Source organism: Zalophus californianus, chromosome 4 (genome assembly GCF_009762305.2).
Source record: "Zalophus californianus isolate mZalCal1 chromosome 4, mZalCal1.pri.v2, whole genome shotgun sequence".
NCBI lineage: Eukaryota > Metazoa > Chordata > Mammalia > Carnivora > Otariidae > Zalophus > Zalophus californianus.
This window is the reverse complement of record NC_045598.1, coordinates 153,757,517-153,774,270: the sequence shown is the minus strand read 5'-3', so window position 1 is coordinate 153,774,270 and position 16,754 is coordinate 153,757,517. Positions and strand designations below refer to the sequence as shown.

Sequence of the window (16,754 nt, the reverse complement as noted above, 5' to 3'; positions counted from 1 at the left end):
GGATTTGTTGCAGCTCTGTGAGAAAAGTTTATGGGATTTTGACAGGGACTGCATTGAATGTATCGATTGCTCTAGGTAGCATAGACATTTTAACAATATTTGTTCTTCCAATCCATGAGCATGGAATGTTTTTCCATTTCCTTGTGTCTTCCTCAATTTCTTTCATGAGTGTTCTATAGTTTTCCAAGTACAGATCCTCTGCCTCTTTGGTTAGGCTTATTCCTAGGTATCTCACGGGTTTTGGCACAATTGGAAATGGGATTGACTGAATTTATCTTTCTTCTGTCTCATTGTTAGTGTACAGAAATACAACGGATTTCTGTGCATTGATTTTACGTCCTGCCACTTTGCTGAATTCCTGTATGAGTTCTAGAAATTTTGGGGTGGAGTCTTTTGGGTTTTCCACAAAGTCTCATGTCATCTGTGAAAAGTGAGACCTCTATTTTGCCAATTCAGATGCCTTTTATTTCTTTTTGTTGTCTGACTGCTGAAGCTAAGACTTCTAGTACTATGCTGAACAACAGTGGTGAGAATGGACATCACTGCTGTGTTCCTGACCTTAGGGGAAAAGCTCTCAGTTTTTCTACATTGAGAATGAGATTTGCTGTAGGCTTTTCATACATGGCTTTTATGATATTGAGATAGGTCCCCTTTATCCCTACACTGTGAAGAGTTTCAAATGCTTTATCTGCATCTATCGAGAGGATCATATGGTTCTTGTCCTCTATTTATGTAGTAGATCACGTTGATTGATTTGTGGATGTTGAACCACCCTTGTAGCCTGGGAATAAATCCCACTTGGTCGTGGTGAATAACCCTTCCAATGTACTGTTGGATCCTATTGGCTAGTATTTTGGTGAGAATTTTTGCATCCATGTTCATCAGGGATATTGGTCTGTAATTCTCCTTTTTGGTGGTGTCTTCTTTAACTTCCTGGTGGACCCATTCATTCTTTAGTAGGATGTTCTTAAGCCTCCATGTATTGGAGTTCTTTCCAAATGTACTCTTGTGACTGAGTTCAAGTTTCAAAGCATTGTGGTCTGAAAATATGCAGGGAATGATCCCAATCTTTTGGTACCGGTTGAGACCTGATTTGTGACTCAGTATGTGATCTATTCCGGAGAATGTTCACATGCACTCAAGAAGAATGTGTATTCTGTTGCTTTAGGATGAAATGCTCAGAACATATCTGTGAAATCCATCTGGTCCAGTGTGTCACTCAAAGCCCTTGTTTCCTTGTTGATCTTCTGCCTAGATGATCTGTCCATTGTGGGGGGTGGGGGGGTGTTAAAGTCCCCTATTATTGTATTATCAATGTGTTTCTTTAATTTTGTTATTAATTGGCTTATGTAATTGGCTGCTCCCATATTAGGGGCATAAATATTTACAATTGTTAGATCTTGTTGGATAGACCCTTTAATTATGATATAGTGGCCTTGCTCATCTTTTATTAGTCTTTGGTCCAAAATCTAATTTGTCTGATATAAAGACTGCCACCCCAGCTTTATTCTGACATCCACTAGCATGATAAATGGTTTTCCACTCCCTCACTTTCAATCTGTAGGTGTCTTTGGGTCTAAAATGAGTCTCTTGCAGACAACATACCGATGGGCCTTGCTTTTTTGTCCAATCTGATACCCTGTGTCTTTTGATTGGAACACTTAGCACATTTACATTCAGGGTTAACTATTAAGAGATAGGGAGCTAGTGTCATTGTATTACCTGTAAAGTCACTGTTTTTGTATACTGTCTCTGGTCCTTTCTGGTCTATGTTACTTTTGGGCTCTCTCTTCACTTAATACCCTTTAATATTTCTTACAGGGCTGGTTTACTGATCATAACCTCTTTTAGTTTCTGTTTTTCCTGGAAGCTTTTTATCTCTCCTTCTATTTTGAATGACATCCTTGCTGGATTAAGTATTCTTGGCTGCATATTTTTCTCATTTAGTACCCTGAATATATCATGTCAGTCCTTTCTGGCCTTCCAGATCTCTGTGGATAGGTCTGCTGCCAGTCTAATGTTTTCCCTTGTAGGTTACAGACCTCTTATCCCAAGCTGCTTTCAGGATTTTCTCTTTGTCTCTGAGATTTGCAAATTTCACTATTACACTTTGAGGTGTTGATCTATTTTTATTGATTTTGAGGGTTCTCTGTGCCTCCTGGACTTGAATGCCTGTTTCCTTACTCAAGTTAGGGAGTTCTCTGCTATAACCTGCTCCAATATACCTTCTGCCCCACTCTCTCTTTCCTCTTCTTCTGGGATCCCAATTATTCTAATATTGTTTCACTTTCTGGTATCACTTATCTTTTGAACTCTCCCCTCATGATCCAATAGTTGTTTCTCTCTTTTTCTCAGCTTTATTTTTTTTAAAGATTTTATTCATTTGTCAGAGAGAGAGTGCGCCCAAGCAGGGGAAGCAGCAGGCAGAGGGAGAAGCAGGCTGCCACTGAGCAGGGAGCCTGATGTGGGACTCAATCTCAGAACCCCGGGATTATGACCTGAGCTGAAGGTAGACACTTAGCCAACTGAGCCACCCAGGTGTCCCTCTCAGCTTCTTTATCCTCCATCATTTAGTCCTCTATATCACTAATTCTCTCTTCTGCCTCATTTATTCTAGCAGTTAGAGCCTCCACTTTTTATTGCATCTCATTAATAGCCTTTTTGATTTCGACTTGATTAGATTTTAGTTCTTTTACTTCTCCAGAAAGGGATTCTCTAGTGTCTTCTATGCTTTTTTCAAGCCCAGCTAGTATCTTTATAATCGGTATTCTGAACTCTAGTTCCGACGTCTTGCTTATACCATACTGATTAGGTCCCTGGAAGTCAGTACTCCCTCTTGTTCTCTTTTTTGAGATGGTTTTTCCATCTTGTCATTCTTGCAGAAAGTGTTCGCTTTTCTATTTGTGGAGTTGCAGCAATTCTTTTCTTAGATCTCCTGTTGAGTTTGCAAATGTTCAGAATGATTTAATAGCTATCTAAGCTGAATTCCTGGGGCCAGATAAAACTACAGTCTCCTACTCCTCCGCCACCTTGAACTCCTCAGCCCCAGTAATTTCTAATTCTTAAGCCATTTTGTTTATTCAAACAGAAATAGGAAAGTAAGGCTACCTAGCACTTAATACCTTTAGAATATAGAAAGACCCAATTAAACACAAAAGTTCTGTATTCACTTTTTTTTTTTTTTAAGATTTATTTATTTGAGACAGAGAGCTTAAGCGGGAAGGAGGATTAGAGGGAGAAGGAGAAGCAGACTCCCCACTGAGCAGGGAGCCTGATGCGGGGCTCAATCCCAGGACCCTGAGATCACGACCTGAGCTGAACGCAGATGTTTAACCAACTGAGCCACCCAGGCAACCCCGTATCTACACTTTCTAATAACTTTTTCAAAACTTACTTTTCTGTAATTTCAAACAAAGGATTTCAGTTCAATCTTTAGTCTCAGTACCACAGACAAAAAAATAATTTAAATTTATCACACACAGGTATTTCTATTATAATTCTTTGCTATTCTGTATATAAATGTGTAGAACCTGTTTGTATGTTATGATCTAATAGTTTGTTGGAAAAAAAGTTAAGGCCTAAGATATTTATAACATTGTATCCTACTCTTCGAAATGGAAAATATGAAAAATTTAAAAGTTAACTACCAGTTTCTCATACTGAACATATATAAGCACCCCAGCAAATGTAACTATGTCTCTATCTTTTAGAAAGTGTAGAAGCAACAAATGCACAAATAAAATTTTCAGTGCTTGGTTTCCTTCACTTGGACAACTACTTGATACTCCACCTCCTCACAAGATATGGAATCCATAACACAGGCAGAAGACTTCATACTGAACCAGAAGAAACCTACCATCTTACATTTGGTAACTCCAACACTGTAACAATTTGTAAAGTTCTTAGTTGCCCTTTCCTATATATAATTTGTTACTGAAAATCTCTACCTCAATATCCACAGGTATGTCAAAACACATCTTTTCCTCCAAAAATCCTTACTCGTTTCTATGTTCCTTGGCGGTTATCACTATTCTCCAAGTAACTCAAGACTAAAATCTGATACACAATTTAAATTTTATTTTTAAATAAAGCAATGCAGGGGAGCCTGGGTGGCTCCGTCGGTTAAGCATCTGCCTTTGGCTCAGGTCATGATCCCGGGGTCCTGGGATCGAGCCCCGCATCGGGCTCCCTGCTCTGCAGAAAGCCTGCTTCTCCCTCTGCCGCTCCCCCTGCTTGTGCTCTCTCTCTCTCTCTCTCACAAATAAATAAATAAATAAATAAATTTTTAAATAAATAAATAAATAAATAAATAAAGCAATGCAAAGGCAGTGAAGTAAGGGTTTTAAGCATGGAATTAAACCAATCTGAAAGCGTAAGAAGCAGGAAGCCAGTAAAAAGCCATTAAAATGTAGAGAGGACAGTAGACTGGATGAGAGTGGTAACAGTGGGGTTTACAAGAAGTCAACGAATTTAAAATAGATTTTGTAGATGAAATTTGACAAAAAATGTGTTGATGGACTGGAAGCTAGGAGAGGAGAAGTAGGTCATGATGATTCCTAGGTTTCTGGCTTGAGCAACCAGAATACAGAAGAAGAATTTTCCAAGACAAGAATATTGAAACTAAGGGAAAAGCAGTAAGCAGTAGACAGTCATAAAGATTTTAATAATTCCATTTGAACATACTCAGTTTTTTGTTTTGTTTTTTTAAAGATTTTATTTATTTATTTGACAGACAGACAGAGAGACAGTGAGAGAGGGAACACAAGCAGGGGAGTGAGAAAGGGAGAAGCAGCTCCCCACCAAGCAGGGAGCCCAACATGGGGCTCAATCCCAGGACCCTGGGATCATGACCCAAGCCGAAGGTAGATACCCAATGACTGAGCCACCCAGGTGCCCCTTCAGTTTTGAAATATTTGTGAAACACATAAAGAAGTAAAAATATCAAGTATGCATTGGATATTTAATTCTAAACTTAAGGAAGTCTGGACTAAAATTATAAATATGTGCTTCAACAACATACCAAAGGTACTAAATCAATGGAAAAGAATGAGAGAACATCAGGAAAGCGTTTAAAGAAAAAAGTAAACCCAAGGTTTGATCAATGAGAACACCAACATTTAGAAATCCATTACAAAAAGAGGAAGGAGAAAATTACTGTTCTTTCCTTCTGTTTTCCTCTAACAAAACTTAATGATCTTTCAAGATCAACTCCTCTGTGAAGTTTTTAACCCTACACATAAAAGTAATCACTTTCTGACCTAGACCTCTCTTAGCTCTCCATTTTAACTACTGTTCTTAATGTGCTATATTATAATCATTTATTTAAGTGTATAAACACTACCTATTAGTTTCTTGAGAAATGCTTTGGTCTTCTTGGCATTCACTATATCAAACTCATCACCTAACACACAAAAATCAATATATGAAAAATTAACAAAAAAGGATTAACTTATTTTCACTAAGTTTTCAGTATGAAAAAAAGATGAAAATAAGCACAATATAGGATACTGATGAGCACATAAAGTATCAGTTAATTTTTTAAAAACATGATTGCTTTTAAAACATGTAAGACTATATCCATAGTCTCCAGAAGAATTTATTTCCACTATTCTGCTTGAAACAAGTTTTTTAATAAAAATATCTAAATAACCTTCAAAATGCATTTAACACAGAAAAGGAAATGTTGATGCTTTTTGACAACTTAATGCAACATGAAATTTGATGTTATCAAAATTTCAATATTTGGTACATAATAGAACTAAATCTGATTGGTTATATAAAATGTCTTCTCAATCAACTACACAAATAAAGGATTAAGAATCTAAATGTCTAAGAAAATTATAACATATTAAAATTATTCCATTCCCCAAAGTACCAAAAGGTAAATCTGATGTAACAGATTAAAGCCAGTCAAGGATCAACTGATTCTGAAGAGTCTTTTGTTTCTGTTGTCCAAGGAAAAGCAAACATAATGGAAAAAAACTAGTACCTTTGCCACTGATGTTCTCCATCGTATACAGGTAATCCATGTAAAAAGCCCCAAACCTTTGCATTCCAGCTATTTCAGTATATGTCTCCTGCCAACAAAGAAAAGCAAACAGAACACACATTGTACAGAAGAGACTTCAGAGTTTAAAACCTGACAGGTCAAGAATCAAACATACATCCTTATATACAATGTGTATCAACTAAAAGGATTACCAAAACAAAAGAACAAAGGCTATCCAAAGAATTCACTTCTAAAAAAGATAATGTGTTAATTCTACTAAAGACAACACAAAAAGACATCCATAATTCTACTAGACATTTTGACCACTTTATCAATAATGTCTGGTTAATGAATACCTATAATGGAATAGGATAGTACACCCTTGACCTTTAACACCATCACAAAACTGTCCAATATATACTCTGAAACATATTTAATCTTTATTTATTCCAGTGCACTTATATGAAACAACTCAAATACTAAAGATATACTAAAATATTTAAAAGATATGTAAATATGCAGATTAAAATTAAATTCTTTACAAAAGTAAACGTAGTAAAAAGGGTTAAAATATATATTATTTATTCTTTTATACTAATCTTCAGGTAAACTTTTTTGAATTTTTAAATTTATTCCCTAAAAGTACATTAATTTGGGCGCCTGGGTGGCTCAGTCGTTAAGCGTCTGCCTTCGGCTCGGGTCATGATCCCAGGGTCCTGGGATCGAGTCCCACATCGGGCTCCCTGCTCAGCAGGAAGCCTGCTTCTCCCTCTCCCACTCCCCCTGCTTGTGTTCCTGCTCTCGCTGTCTCTCTCTGTCCAATAAATAAATAAAATCTTTAAAAAAAAAAAAAGTACATTAATTTAACATGAAAAATTAAACACTAAGACATATACATAGTAAAATGTGAAATTCTTCATCTCTTCCCATTAATCCCATATCCAAAAGTGACTGCAACTAAAAGATAACTCTACAAGTTTCCTCTATGACTATTTTAACAGTAGGGGATGGATAAACTAACTGGCTACATAGTATATAGAAGTAGAGACCTATGTGCACTCTTCAAACTTCTCTAAGATGTAGAAGCTGGACAAAAATATTCTAAATGCTTCAATAAACAACTAGCATTCAGAATATATTACTTGAGAAGAAAAATGGCAATTACAAGTATTCACACAAAATATCCACCCAAACACAACCTAGAAATTGGCTCAAATATATATTCTCTGACCTTATGATGAGTTGCATCCAAGATAAATTCTGCACGAGTACCATTATTTTCTGGGCTTCGGTAATCAAACAATGAATTTGTAAGGTATGTCAAACCTTTCATACTCAAATTTTCACCACAAATGAAGAAACAGGCTTCCTGAAAATAAATGCAAAATTTTTGAACAGGGGGAAAAATCATTAAACTGTTAAAGAAAATAAAACCTTGGTTTTATAACACCCATTCAGTAGTCAATAGAAATCACTACAATGTGAAGTCCTGTAAAAAGACAAGGAATGCTGTCTCCATTTTCACTGCCTATCTTGGCAAAGAACATTTTAACAAACCAAAAAGGAACTCCAAGTAGCTGCCATAAACAAGAAAGAAGAAACATTTATGAATTGGAAAGTATTTGGAACTACTGTCCAGGTGTTAAGTGCTACCAACTTTCTAAATTCCCTTGAGCTCTATAATTTCTTACAGGGGAAAACAGTAAAGTTCCTTTCTTAAGCCAAAGATATATGTAGTCTAACAGATTTTTTGGTATGGTTAAACACTTCAATAAGCACTTCATTATCCCTGCATTCTATCCAAAAAAGGGGGGAAGGGGGAGAATTTGACTTACAGTTTCACTTCTATTCATATTCTCTTCAAAATCTTTAACACCCATAATTCCCTTAAGGCACAAGGCTCTGCAGCCTACAAAACCAATCTGGCAATCGAAGAAAGGCTCTCCCATCATAAGGGCCTATAAGAGGGAAGGAAACATTAGAACTAAGAATTTGAATTTCATAAAAATGTTCCAGGCTTAAAAAAAATTACAGGCTTTCCTTGTAGAATTTCTGAATTAGTAGAAACTTCTTTAGGATTATGGCCTTTCCAAATTTATTCTCCTCAGATCATAAACCCTATTAAATTAAGAAACATCTTACTTAACTCTGTATCCTCAGATCTTTGTATCCTCAATGACTGGCACCTTATGAACATTAATCCACACATACATACGAGCTCACACAAGTTAAATGAGAAAATGAAAGAATTCATGTCACATGTTACAGTAGAATCTTTGTTAAAGTAATAATTATTTCAACCAATACTACTGATGACTAAAATAGAAAAAACCATGAATATATTTTAAACATACCACTATGATAAAAGCCTGCATTTATTAAATATTAACATTAAGGACCACTCCAAAAAGTTTTAAATATGTATGTTCAATGTTGAAAGATTACCTCAACTGTAGTTCCTTCTTGTTCCCAACACAATACTTCTTTGGATTTTACTTTCTGAGGGCTATAATAACTACTCTCAGCTTGCATTTCAGTGAGCTAAGAAAACAATACAGGAACATTAAGTAAGTAAAATTAGTATTAGATAGCAATAAACTGTCATTTATTATGATGAATTGATGGAAACAGGGCCAATTTTAAGATTCGGGAAATTTAATTATTAAGCAGGAAAACAGGTGCAACAAAAACAGCTGTAACAGATTATCCATGGTATAAAGGTTGAATATGCCACTCCAAGCTCAAATAGAGAATTTAAATACCATCTTCCTTTTATTTAACTTCTTTGTCTTAACTATATTGCTTAAAAAGGTAAAAGCTATGTAGCTATAACAGTCTCATATAATGGTTCATATATTCTGCCAATATATTAACCTCAATTCATTTTATATCCCATACACATTCAACCAGAGTTAGTTCAATCATTTCCAAAATTTCTCCCAAATTTTTCATCAAAAAGAAAACTATAAAAAAAACAAAACACAAATTCAACAAAACTTCATCTAGCTCTATGAGGGAAGTAGGTTCATGAGTGTTTACTTTCAAAGTATGTGTCTCAGACTCATTCGATCATGCAAATACTTAATGAGTGACAGCTAGATAGGTACTAATCTAGATGCTGCCAAAACCACCACCCCAACAACAAGCCTCGCACCCCTGAAGCTTACAACACATTACTTGTATGTATCCAGACAAACTTAGATAAATTATTTTTAAGAGGTACTTTTCTAAATGCAATGTGGTATCCTAGTTTGGATCATGTTACAGAAAACAACATAATGAAATTTAGTTAAACTCTGGAATTTAAAAGAAGTGCACCAGTGTTGGCTTCCTAGTCTGGACAATGTACTATGATAGCATAAGATATTAACAATAGAGAAACTGAGGAAGGAGTCTACGTGAACTCTCTGTACGTTGCAAGTTTTCTGTAAATCTAAAACTGTTCCAAAATAATGTTTTTATTTTTTCAAAGGTATTCTGCCCATGTTTACTAATGAGACCCTTCCTTACTCTTCTGAAATTGATGTATTATTCAAACATTAAGGCAAAGTCAAAGATCACATTAAAAAAAAAAGTATTTAATTTAGATCAAATAGAACTTATTAGACCAAAAAGTTATAATTTTAAGCATGATAACTTCTTTATATTTAAAATCAACTAATCATTCTCATTTTTTTGTAACAAAAAGTTTATATGTAAGCCCTTATTTTTTAGATGCTTCTAGAACTGGTATACACAATGTCATTATTTTAAAGTACAATTCTATAAAATGCTCAAGTAAAATTCAGTATTTTAAACTTGATCACCCTTCAGCTGTCTACAATTACTATCGAGAAAAAGCAATTAATTGATTAAAAGGACTCAAACATTACAAGAACAATCTTCAACATGATTTCTTAAATGCTACATTTAATTTGGCATGATTTTTGTTGGATTGATATCAACTGTTCAGAATGTTAATGTAGAAATATGACCTTACAGTTTCTGACCAAAATATGAACCACAAATTAATTCCATACATTCCTTAAATCCAAGCTGAACAATGAATTCTGTTTTCCTCTTAAATCTTAACATATTTCCCTTAGAGAAACCTTAGAAACATAAATGTTCTAAATTTTTTAAAAGAGGTATTACCTAATGACAACTACTGCCCTGAAAGTCTATAAAAGTTTTATATTGAAATACAAACTATTCTGACTGTTTAATACAATTCTTTTCATCAATGAAGAGAAATATACCAGAATAATTTCAAATTGAACACAAGTGGGGCGCCTGGGTGGCTCAGTTGTTAAGCGTCTGCCTTCGGCTCAGGTCATGATCCCAGGGTCCTGGGATTGAGTCCCGCATCGGGCTCCTTGCTCAGCGGGAAGCCTGCTTCTCCCTCTCCCACTCCCCCTGCTTGTGTTCCCTCTCTCGCTGTGTCTCTCTGCCAAATAAATAAATAAAATCTTAAAAAAAAAAAAAAAAAATTGAACATAAGTATGCAAAAGTCACCAGAAAAGACAGAACTTTACTAGCAATCCTTAAATTCCCTCACAACTTATATTAAAAATAACTTCTGGATCATCTAAAACGGGCAATATACCATATGATTTAACTCATATGTGGAATCTAAAAAACAAATGAACAAAAAGAATCATCAGACCAATAAATAGAGAACAAACTGATGGTTCTAAGAGGCAAGGGGTGTGGGGGGATGGGCAAAATGAAGAAGAATAGGATATACAGGCTTCCATTATGGAACAAACAAGTCATGGGAATGAATATAGAAGGCACAGCATACGGAATATCATCAAAGACACTGTAATAGCGTTGTATGGTGACAGATGGTAGCTACACTTGTGGCAAGCATACCATAGGTATAGAGATGTGGAATCACTATGTTGTACAGCTGAAACTAATATAACATTGTGTGTCAACTACACTCAAAAAAAAAAAAAAAATTACACCAAGTTTTAAGTATAATTTAAGTTCTCAAACAAAATGTTAATTCATGCTGCCATTACTAAGATATGTTTTTATTTTTTAGAACTTAAGCTTGAATATTTATACTTACAATTAATGCAATTAAAATTATTGCCAAAAACCTCTATTAAATGCAGAGATATATCATGAAAAAAAACTTTAATTTAAAAAATAAAATTGACAATATATGTAATAATAGTTAGCAATGGTTGGTATTTTTATTCTATATTTTATTTTTTTTAAGATTTTATTTATTTGAGGGGCGCCTGGGTGGCTCAGTCGTTAGGCGTCTGCGTTAGTCTCAGGGTTCTGGGATCGAGCCCCGCATCAGGCTCCCCACTCCGCGGGAAGCCTGCTTCCCCTCATCCCACTCCCCCTGCTTATGTTCTTTCTCTCGCTGTGTCCCTGTCAAATAAATAAATAAAATCTTTAAAAAAATTTAAAAATTAAAAAATTTTAAAAAACATTTTATTTGAGAGAGAGAGAGAGAGAGAGAGAGAGAGAGACAGCACAAGTGGGAGGGGCAGAGGGAGAGAAAATCTCAAGCAGACTCCATGCTGAGCATGGAGCCCAACACAGGGCTCCATTCCAGGACCCTGAGATCATGACCTGAACCAAAATCAAGAGTCAGATGCTCAACTGACCTTGCCACCCAGACACCCCAGTTTTTCTATTATCTATTTTAAAGACTTTATTATTTTTAATTTTACAGGCTGATACATATTTTCATCAAAGCTAGATCGGTGAATTTCAATTATGAAATTTATAATAAAAAATAAATTGTTCCATAGAAGAATTCAGAAATGTAAAATAGCACAGCTAATGTATTTTTATCATTTTTGCCCCAAACTTCATTACCAAAAAATCTTTTAAGTCAGTCAAGCTCATCTTTTGCTAAAATTCATTTTCTACATCTTTCAGGGTTTGTCATATTAGAAAATACTTAATGGTTTTAATTAGAAAAGTCTTTGAAGACTATTTATTTGAAGTATTTTTAATCTATCTGTAGTTATAAATTGTATACCTTTACCACTAACTTAAAAAGTTTATTTTAAGTAAACAATCCAAGCCAAATTAAAAACACCATGAGAGCAAAAACCTGATTTTTTTCCCCTATGCTACATTTCCAGTACCTAACAAGTTACCTGGAATAATACCTGGAATACTACTTCACAGGTTGGACCCACGAGTTTATCTCCTTCAGAAAAATGCCTCCATAATAATCCAACAAAGACAAATAAAATTAAAGAAATAAAATCTAAAAGAGGATCCCAAAATTTTGGAAGGTGGCAAGCAGATGAGGAGATAGGCAGAAGGAAAGAGGATTTATCTGTTGAATATATACTGGCAATTTCCAAGAGTTGGAGATACAAGTAGCCTTCTTAAAAATTACTACTGAGTTTGGTGTACTACCAAAAAAGACTATCCACAATTTTCTGAAAATTATTCTTTCATCCACTGATGGACATTTGAGTTGTTTTAACTTTTTTTTTTTTTTTTTAGGGTTTTTGTTTGTTTAAGTAATCTCTACACCCAACATGGAGCTCAAGAGTCAAGAGTTGCATGCTCTATCAACTGAGCCAGCCAGGCGCCCCAGGTTGTTTCAACTTTTTTGGCCTTTGTAAACGTGCTCTTATGAACATTTGTGTACATCTATTTGAGCACAGCTTAATTCTTTTGAGTATGCACCTACAAGTGGAATTGCTGGGTCATATGATTCTAAGTTTAACATTTCAAGGAACCACCAAACTGTTTTCCACAGTGACTGCACCATTTTAAATTCCCACAAGTGTTCACATTTGCTTTTAACCAACTACAACTAAGATCCCACCACTGTCAAATCACTGCTCTAGTCAAGATCACCAACAATTCCCACAATGCCAAATCCAATAATCCAATCTCACAAATGACCTACTTTTTCAACTTTAAAACATTTACAGCACTCAGCTTCCAGACAGACACTCTTGGTTTTCTGCCTAAGTTATTTTCAGTTTCCCATGCTATTTCTGCCTTTTCTTTCCAAATAATTAATATCACAGTGGCCCAGAGCTTGGCCCTAGAACCTCTCCTTTATACATGTATGTATGTGTGTGTGTGTGTGTGTGTGTATACCGTATACATACACATACACACACACACACACACACACACACACACACACACACACACACACTGATTCCAGGCCTAATAAGACCCTGACTCTCAAACTTACATACCCAGACCAAACTTCTAATCTGAACTCTAGATTCATTAATCCAACCTGACAGCTGTACTTGAATATACAGTGTGCATCTTAAACTTGTCCAAAACCAAACTCCTGATTTTATCTCAAACCTTATCCTCTCGCTGTCCTCATGTCAAAAAATCCAAACTCAATTATTCTAGTTGCTCAGGAACCATCCTTGGATACTCTTCATGTATGTCTCACAGTAAAACCTCCCAGGAAGTTCTGTCCTTTTGACCTTCAAAACACATCCAAAATCCAGTTACATTTCACCACGTCCCCTTGCTTTCATTTCACCCTAGTCCAGCAATCATTATCTTCTGCTTGCAAATTCCTATCATCTCTGTCTGATTTTATTTCTGCTTTTGCTCCCTATAATCTATTCCAACACGGCAACCAGAGTGATGCAGTTTAAAACATAAATCGTCTTGTAACTACTATGCTAAAAATTGTCCAAAAGCTTCCTATCTCACTCAGTATTAATGACAAAGACCCTAACCTAAAATGACCTACACAGTTTTACAATTTACGCGTCTCTCCCCAACCCCATCATCTCTCTGATTTTATACTACTTCCATGTTAGCCCACTCTGCTCTGGCACCACTGGCTACCTTACTATTCCTTGAACTTCTGGAGTCTTCCCTTTTGCTATTCTTAGAATGTTCATTCCTATATATCTACAAAGCTTTTTCCTTCATGAGTCTTTGCTTAAAGATCCCCTTCCCATTAAGGCCTTCCCTGATCACCCAATTGCAAATTGCATAATCCCTTCCTATCTAATGGACACATTCACTATTCCTCTTCCCTCTCTATTTTTTCTACAGAACCCTTTCATAAATGAAAATACTAAATATACTACAGAACCCTTGCATAAATGCGTATAACGACAATTTATATTTTAAGAGGCAGGGATATTTATCTCATCTGTTCACTGGGTATCCTTAAAGACAAAGCAGAGCCTGGCATATAGAAGGCATTAGTATGTATTTATTGAATGAATTAGATATTGTTCAAGGATATTACATGTGTGATACTATTTTAAAAAGCCAAGAAACAAATACTCAAAATTAAGTTTGGGCTATAACTGAGGGGCAAATAAGACAACATATGATCCAAGAACATACACGGGGTGCTGAAGTACTAATAATTTTATATTTCTTAAAATAAAAGGGTATTCCTAATTCAAAGGGATACATGCACTTCTATGCTTGCTGCAGCATTATTTAACAATAGTCAAATTATGGAAGCAGATCAAGTGCCCATCAACTGATGAATAAAGACGACGTGGGTCGTGTGTGTGTGTGTGTGTGTGTGTGTGTGTGTGTGTGTGTGTGTGTGTGTGTGCGCGCGCGCACGCGCGCGTGCAATGGAGTATTCAGCCATTAAAAAGTATGAAATCGTGCATTTGCAATGACATGAACAGAACTAGAGGGTATAATGCTAAGCGAAATAAGCCAGAGATTTCACTCATGTGGATTTTAAGCCACTTATGAGTAAACAAGCAAACAAAAGGGGGAGAAAAGAGACAAACCAAGAAAGAGCGGAGAACAAACTTAACTATGTTTGTTTAACTATGGAGAACAAACCAATGGTTCCCAGAGGGGAGGTGAGTGCAGAGATGGGTGAAATAGGTGATGGGGATTAAGGAGGGCACTTGTGATGAGCATTGAGTGATGTATTGAAAGGGCTGAATCACTATACTGTATACCTGAAACTAATATCACTGTATATTAATGGAATTAAAAACAATATAAAAAAATTACAGTGCTCACTTTACTATTCTTTAACTGGAAAATATCTATTATATGGTCTCTTTTGACTATATACTTTACATGTATTTGTTAATGGAGAACGTAGTCAAAGTATGTGAAACACTGCTGAAAAACTGAGTTAAATGAGGACCTAGAAAAGAAATAGGACTATCTCAAAGAGTAAAAGGGTGAGGAAAGAGTGAAATTTTATGTAAACAGCCCTCTAAAGAAATTTTGTAATGAAGGAGAGCCAGAAATCAAACAGTAACTGAAGATACTTCCCTGAACTCATGGGAGAGGTTTTACTGCAATTCTTCTTAAATGGAAATATAAAGGCATCTTTGTTTGCCAATTTAAAGATTCAGTGGGAAAAGAAACTTTCCATGAAATTGATAAAAATAATAATAATAAAGTAGAAAAGGCTTGAAGAAGATAGAAAAAGATCAAAATTCAGAGTCAGGCGAGGGAACATAATTTTATGAAGTACAGATTGCTAGTCTATCTTACATGTAAGTGTAAAACAAACTTTAAACTAGATCCTTTGGAGAAATCAAAATTTATCCATTAAAGTTGCAAAAAATATGAACAGCAAGAAAGAGGAAACCTACTTTGAAAGTCACAGTTGCCTTTGTACAATAAAATCCTATAGACACAATAGGATCCCTCAAAATCTGTGCTTTCTGCTGATGTGTAGTTGATGTAGGATCATTCCCAAGGAAGTCTTCCTCACCATCATCATAACTCACAATTGCAGGCACAAATGACCAGGCCCACGATACCCATCCCTGTGGCTGTTCATCCTCTTGCTGTGAATACAGCTCCTGGCCTTTGTACTGAGCAGGATACTGCATATCTATTCTTGTTTCATCATCGGCACCTATCAAAATAAAGTCATTTTACAATAAATCAATAGGATTTAACTAAAAGGAAAATTAGGAATGTAAATTCTATAAAAATATTTCTCCCACATCCTTCTTTCCACATATAATTATAAACAAGTTATACAATGGTTATTATTTGAAATCCATAATATATCATTACTTTCAAGGTGTTTTGTTTTGTTTTTTAAAGATTTTTTTAATTTACTTGACAGAGAGAAAGAGCACATAGGCAAGAGAACACAGGCAGAGGGAGCAGCAGCAGGAGAGGAAGAAGCAGGCTCCTCGCTGAGCAGGGAGCCTGATGCGATGCGGCAAAGGCAGACGCTTAACCAACTGAGCCACCCAGGTACCCCACTACTTTCAAGTTTCTATATGTTGTACTATGCTAATCCCCTTTCACAGTCCACAATATAGGGCGTAGTTTATAACATAATTCTAAATGTATTTGCTAAATACAAAGAATAAATTCATTCTTTAGCATTCCACTAATTAAAAACTTCCTCCCCAAAATAAGGATAAGTGCTGAAAAACTGACTTTTCTCAGAAACACAGTGTCAGAAATATCCAAGAAAAATTCTTTAATTCCTGATGCACCCAATAAAGAAAATGTCAGGCACTCCCAGGCAAAATACACCACCCCCAAAAAGAACTATCCCTAAAGGTGAAAGTAAATATTATAGAATTATTCTTATATGAAGCTAAAAAAAATAGTCTTGGTGATTCTTATTAGTAGGAACATAAATTAGTAACTTTCCTATTCTACATATGAAAAAATTATATCAAATTACTTTCACTTGGTTAGAAATTGGCAAAGGATTTAGAGTCCAACCACTCCAACTCATTCTACCTTCGTAAAGACAAACTGCATCAAAGTCCATTAACATTATCCTAACAATACAAACAAAAAAAGCCTATCATGGACTTTAGAAAAAACATTACTTTTT

At 35.4% G+C, this 16,754-nt stretch overlaps 1 protein-coding gene across 6 annotated transcripts in view; it reads right to left on the bottom strand.

Annotated features, from left to right (window-relative positions):
* Nucleotides 1–16,754, bottom strand: part of VPS13B (vacuolar protein sorting 13 homolog B) — a 752,513-nt gene that overhangs the window by 658,414 nt on the left and 77,345 nt on the right. For all 6 annotated transcript variants that reach the window (XM_027594446.2, XM_027594522.2, XM_027594594.1 and 3 more), the window contains exons 8-12: nt 15,538–15,806; nt 8,435–8,530; nt 7,825–7,947; nt 7,221–7,358; nt 5,990–6,077 (exon numbers count right to left, since the gene is read on the bottom strand). In XM_027594446.2, the coding sequence (XP_027450247.2) occupies nt 5,990–6,077; nt 7,221–7,358; nt 7,825–7,947; nt 8,435–8,530; nt 15,538–15,806 (714 nt within the window). The remainder of the gene's footprint in view (nt 1–5,989; nt 6,078–7,220; nt 7,359–7,824; nt 7,948–8,434; nt 8,531–15,537; nt 15,807–16,754) is intronic.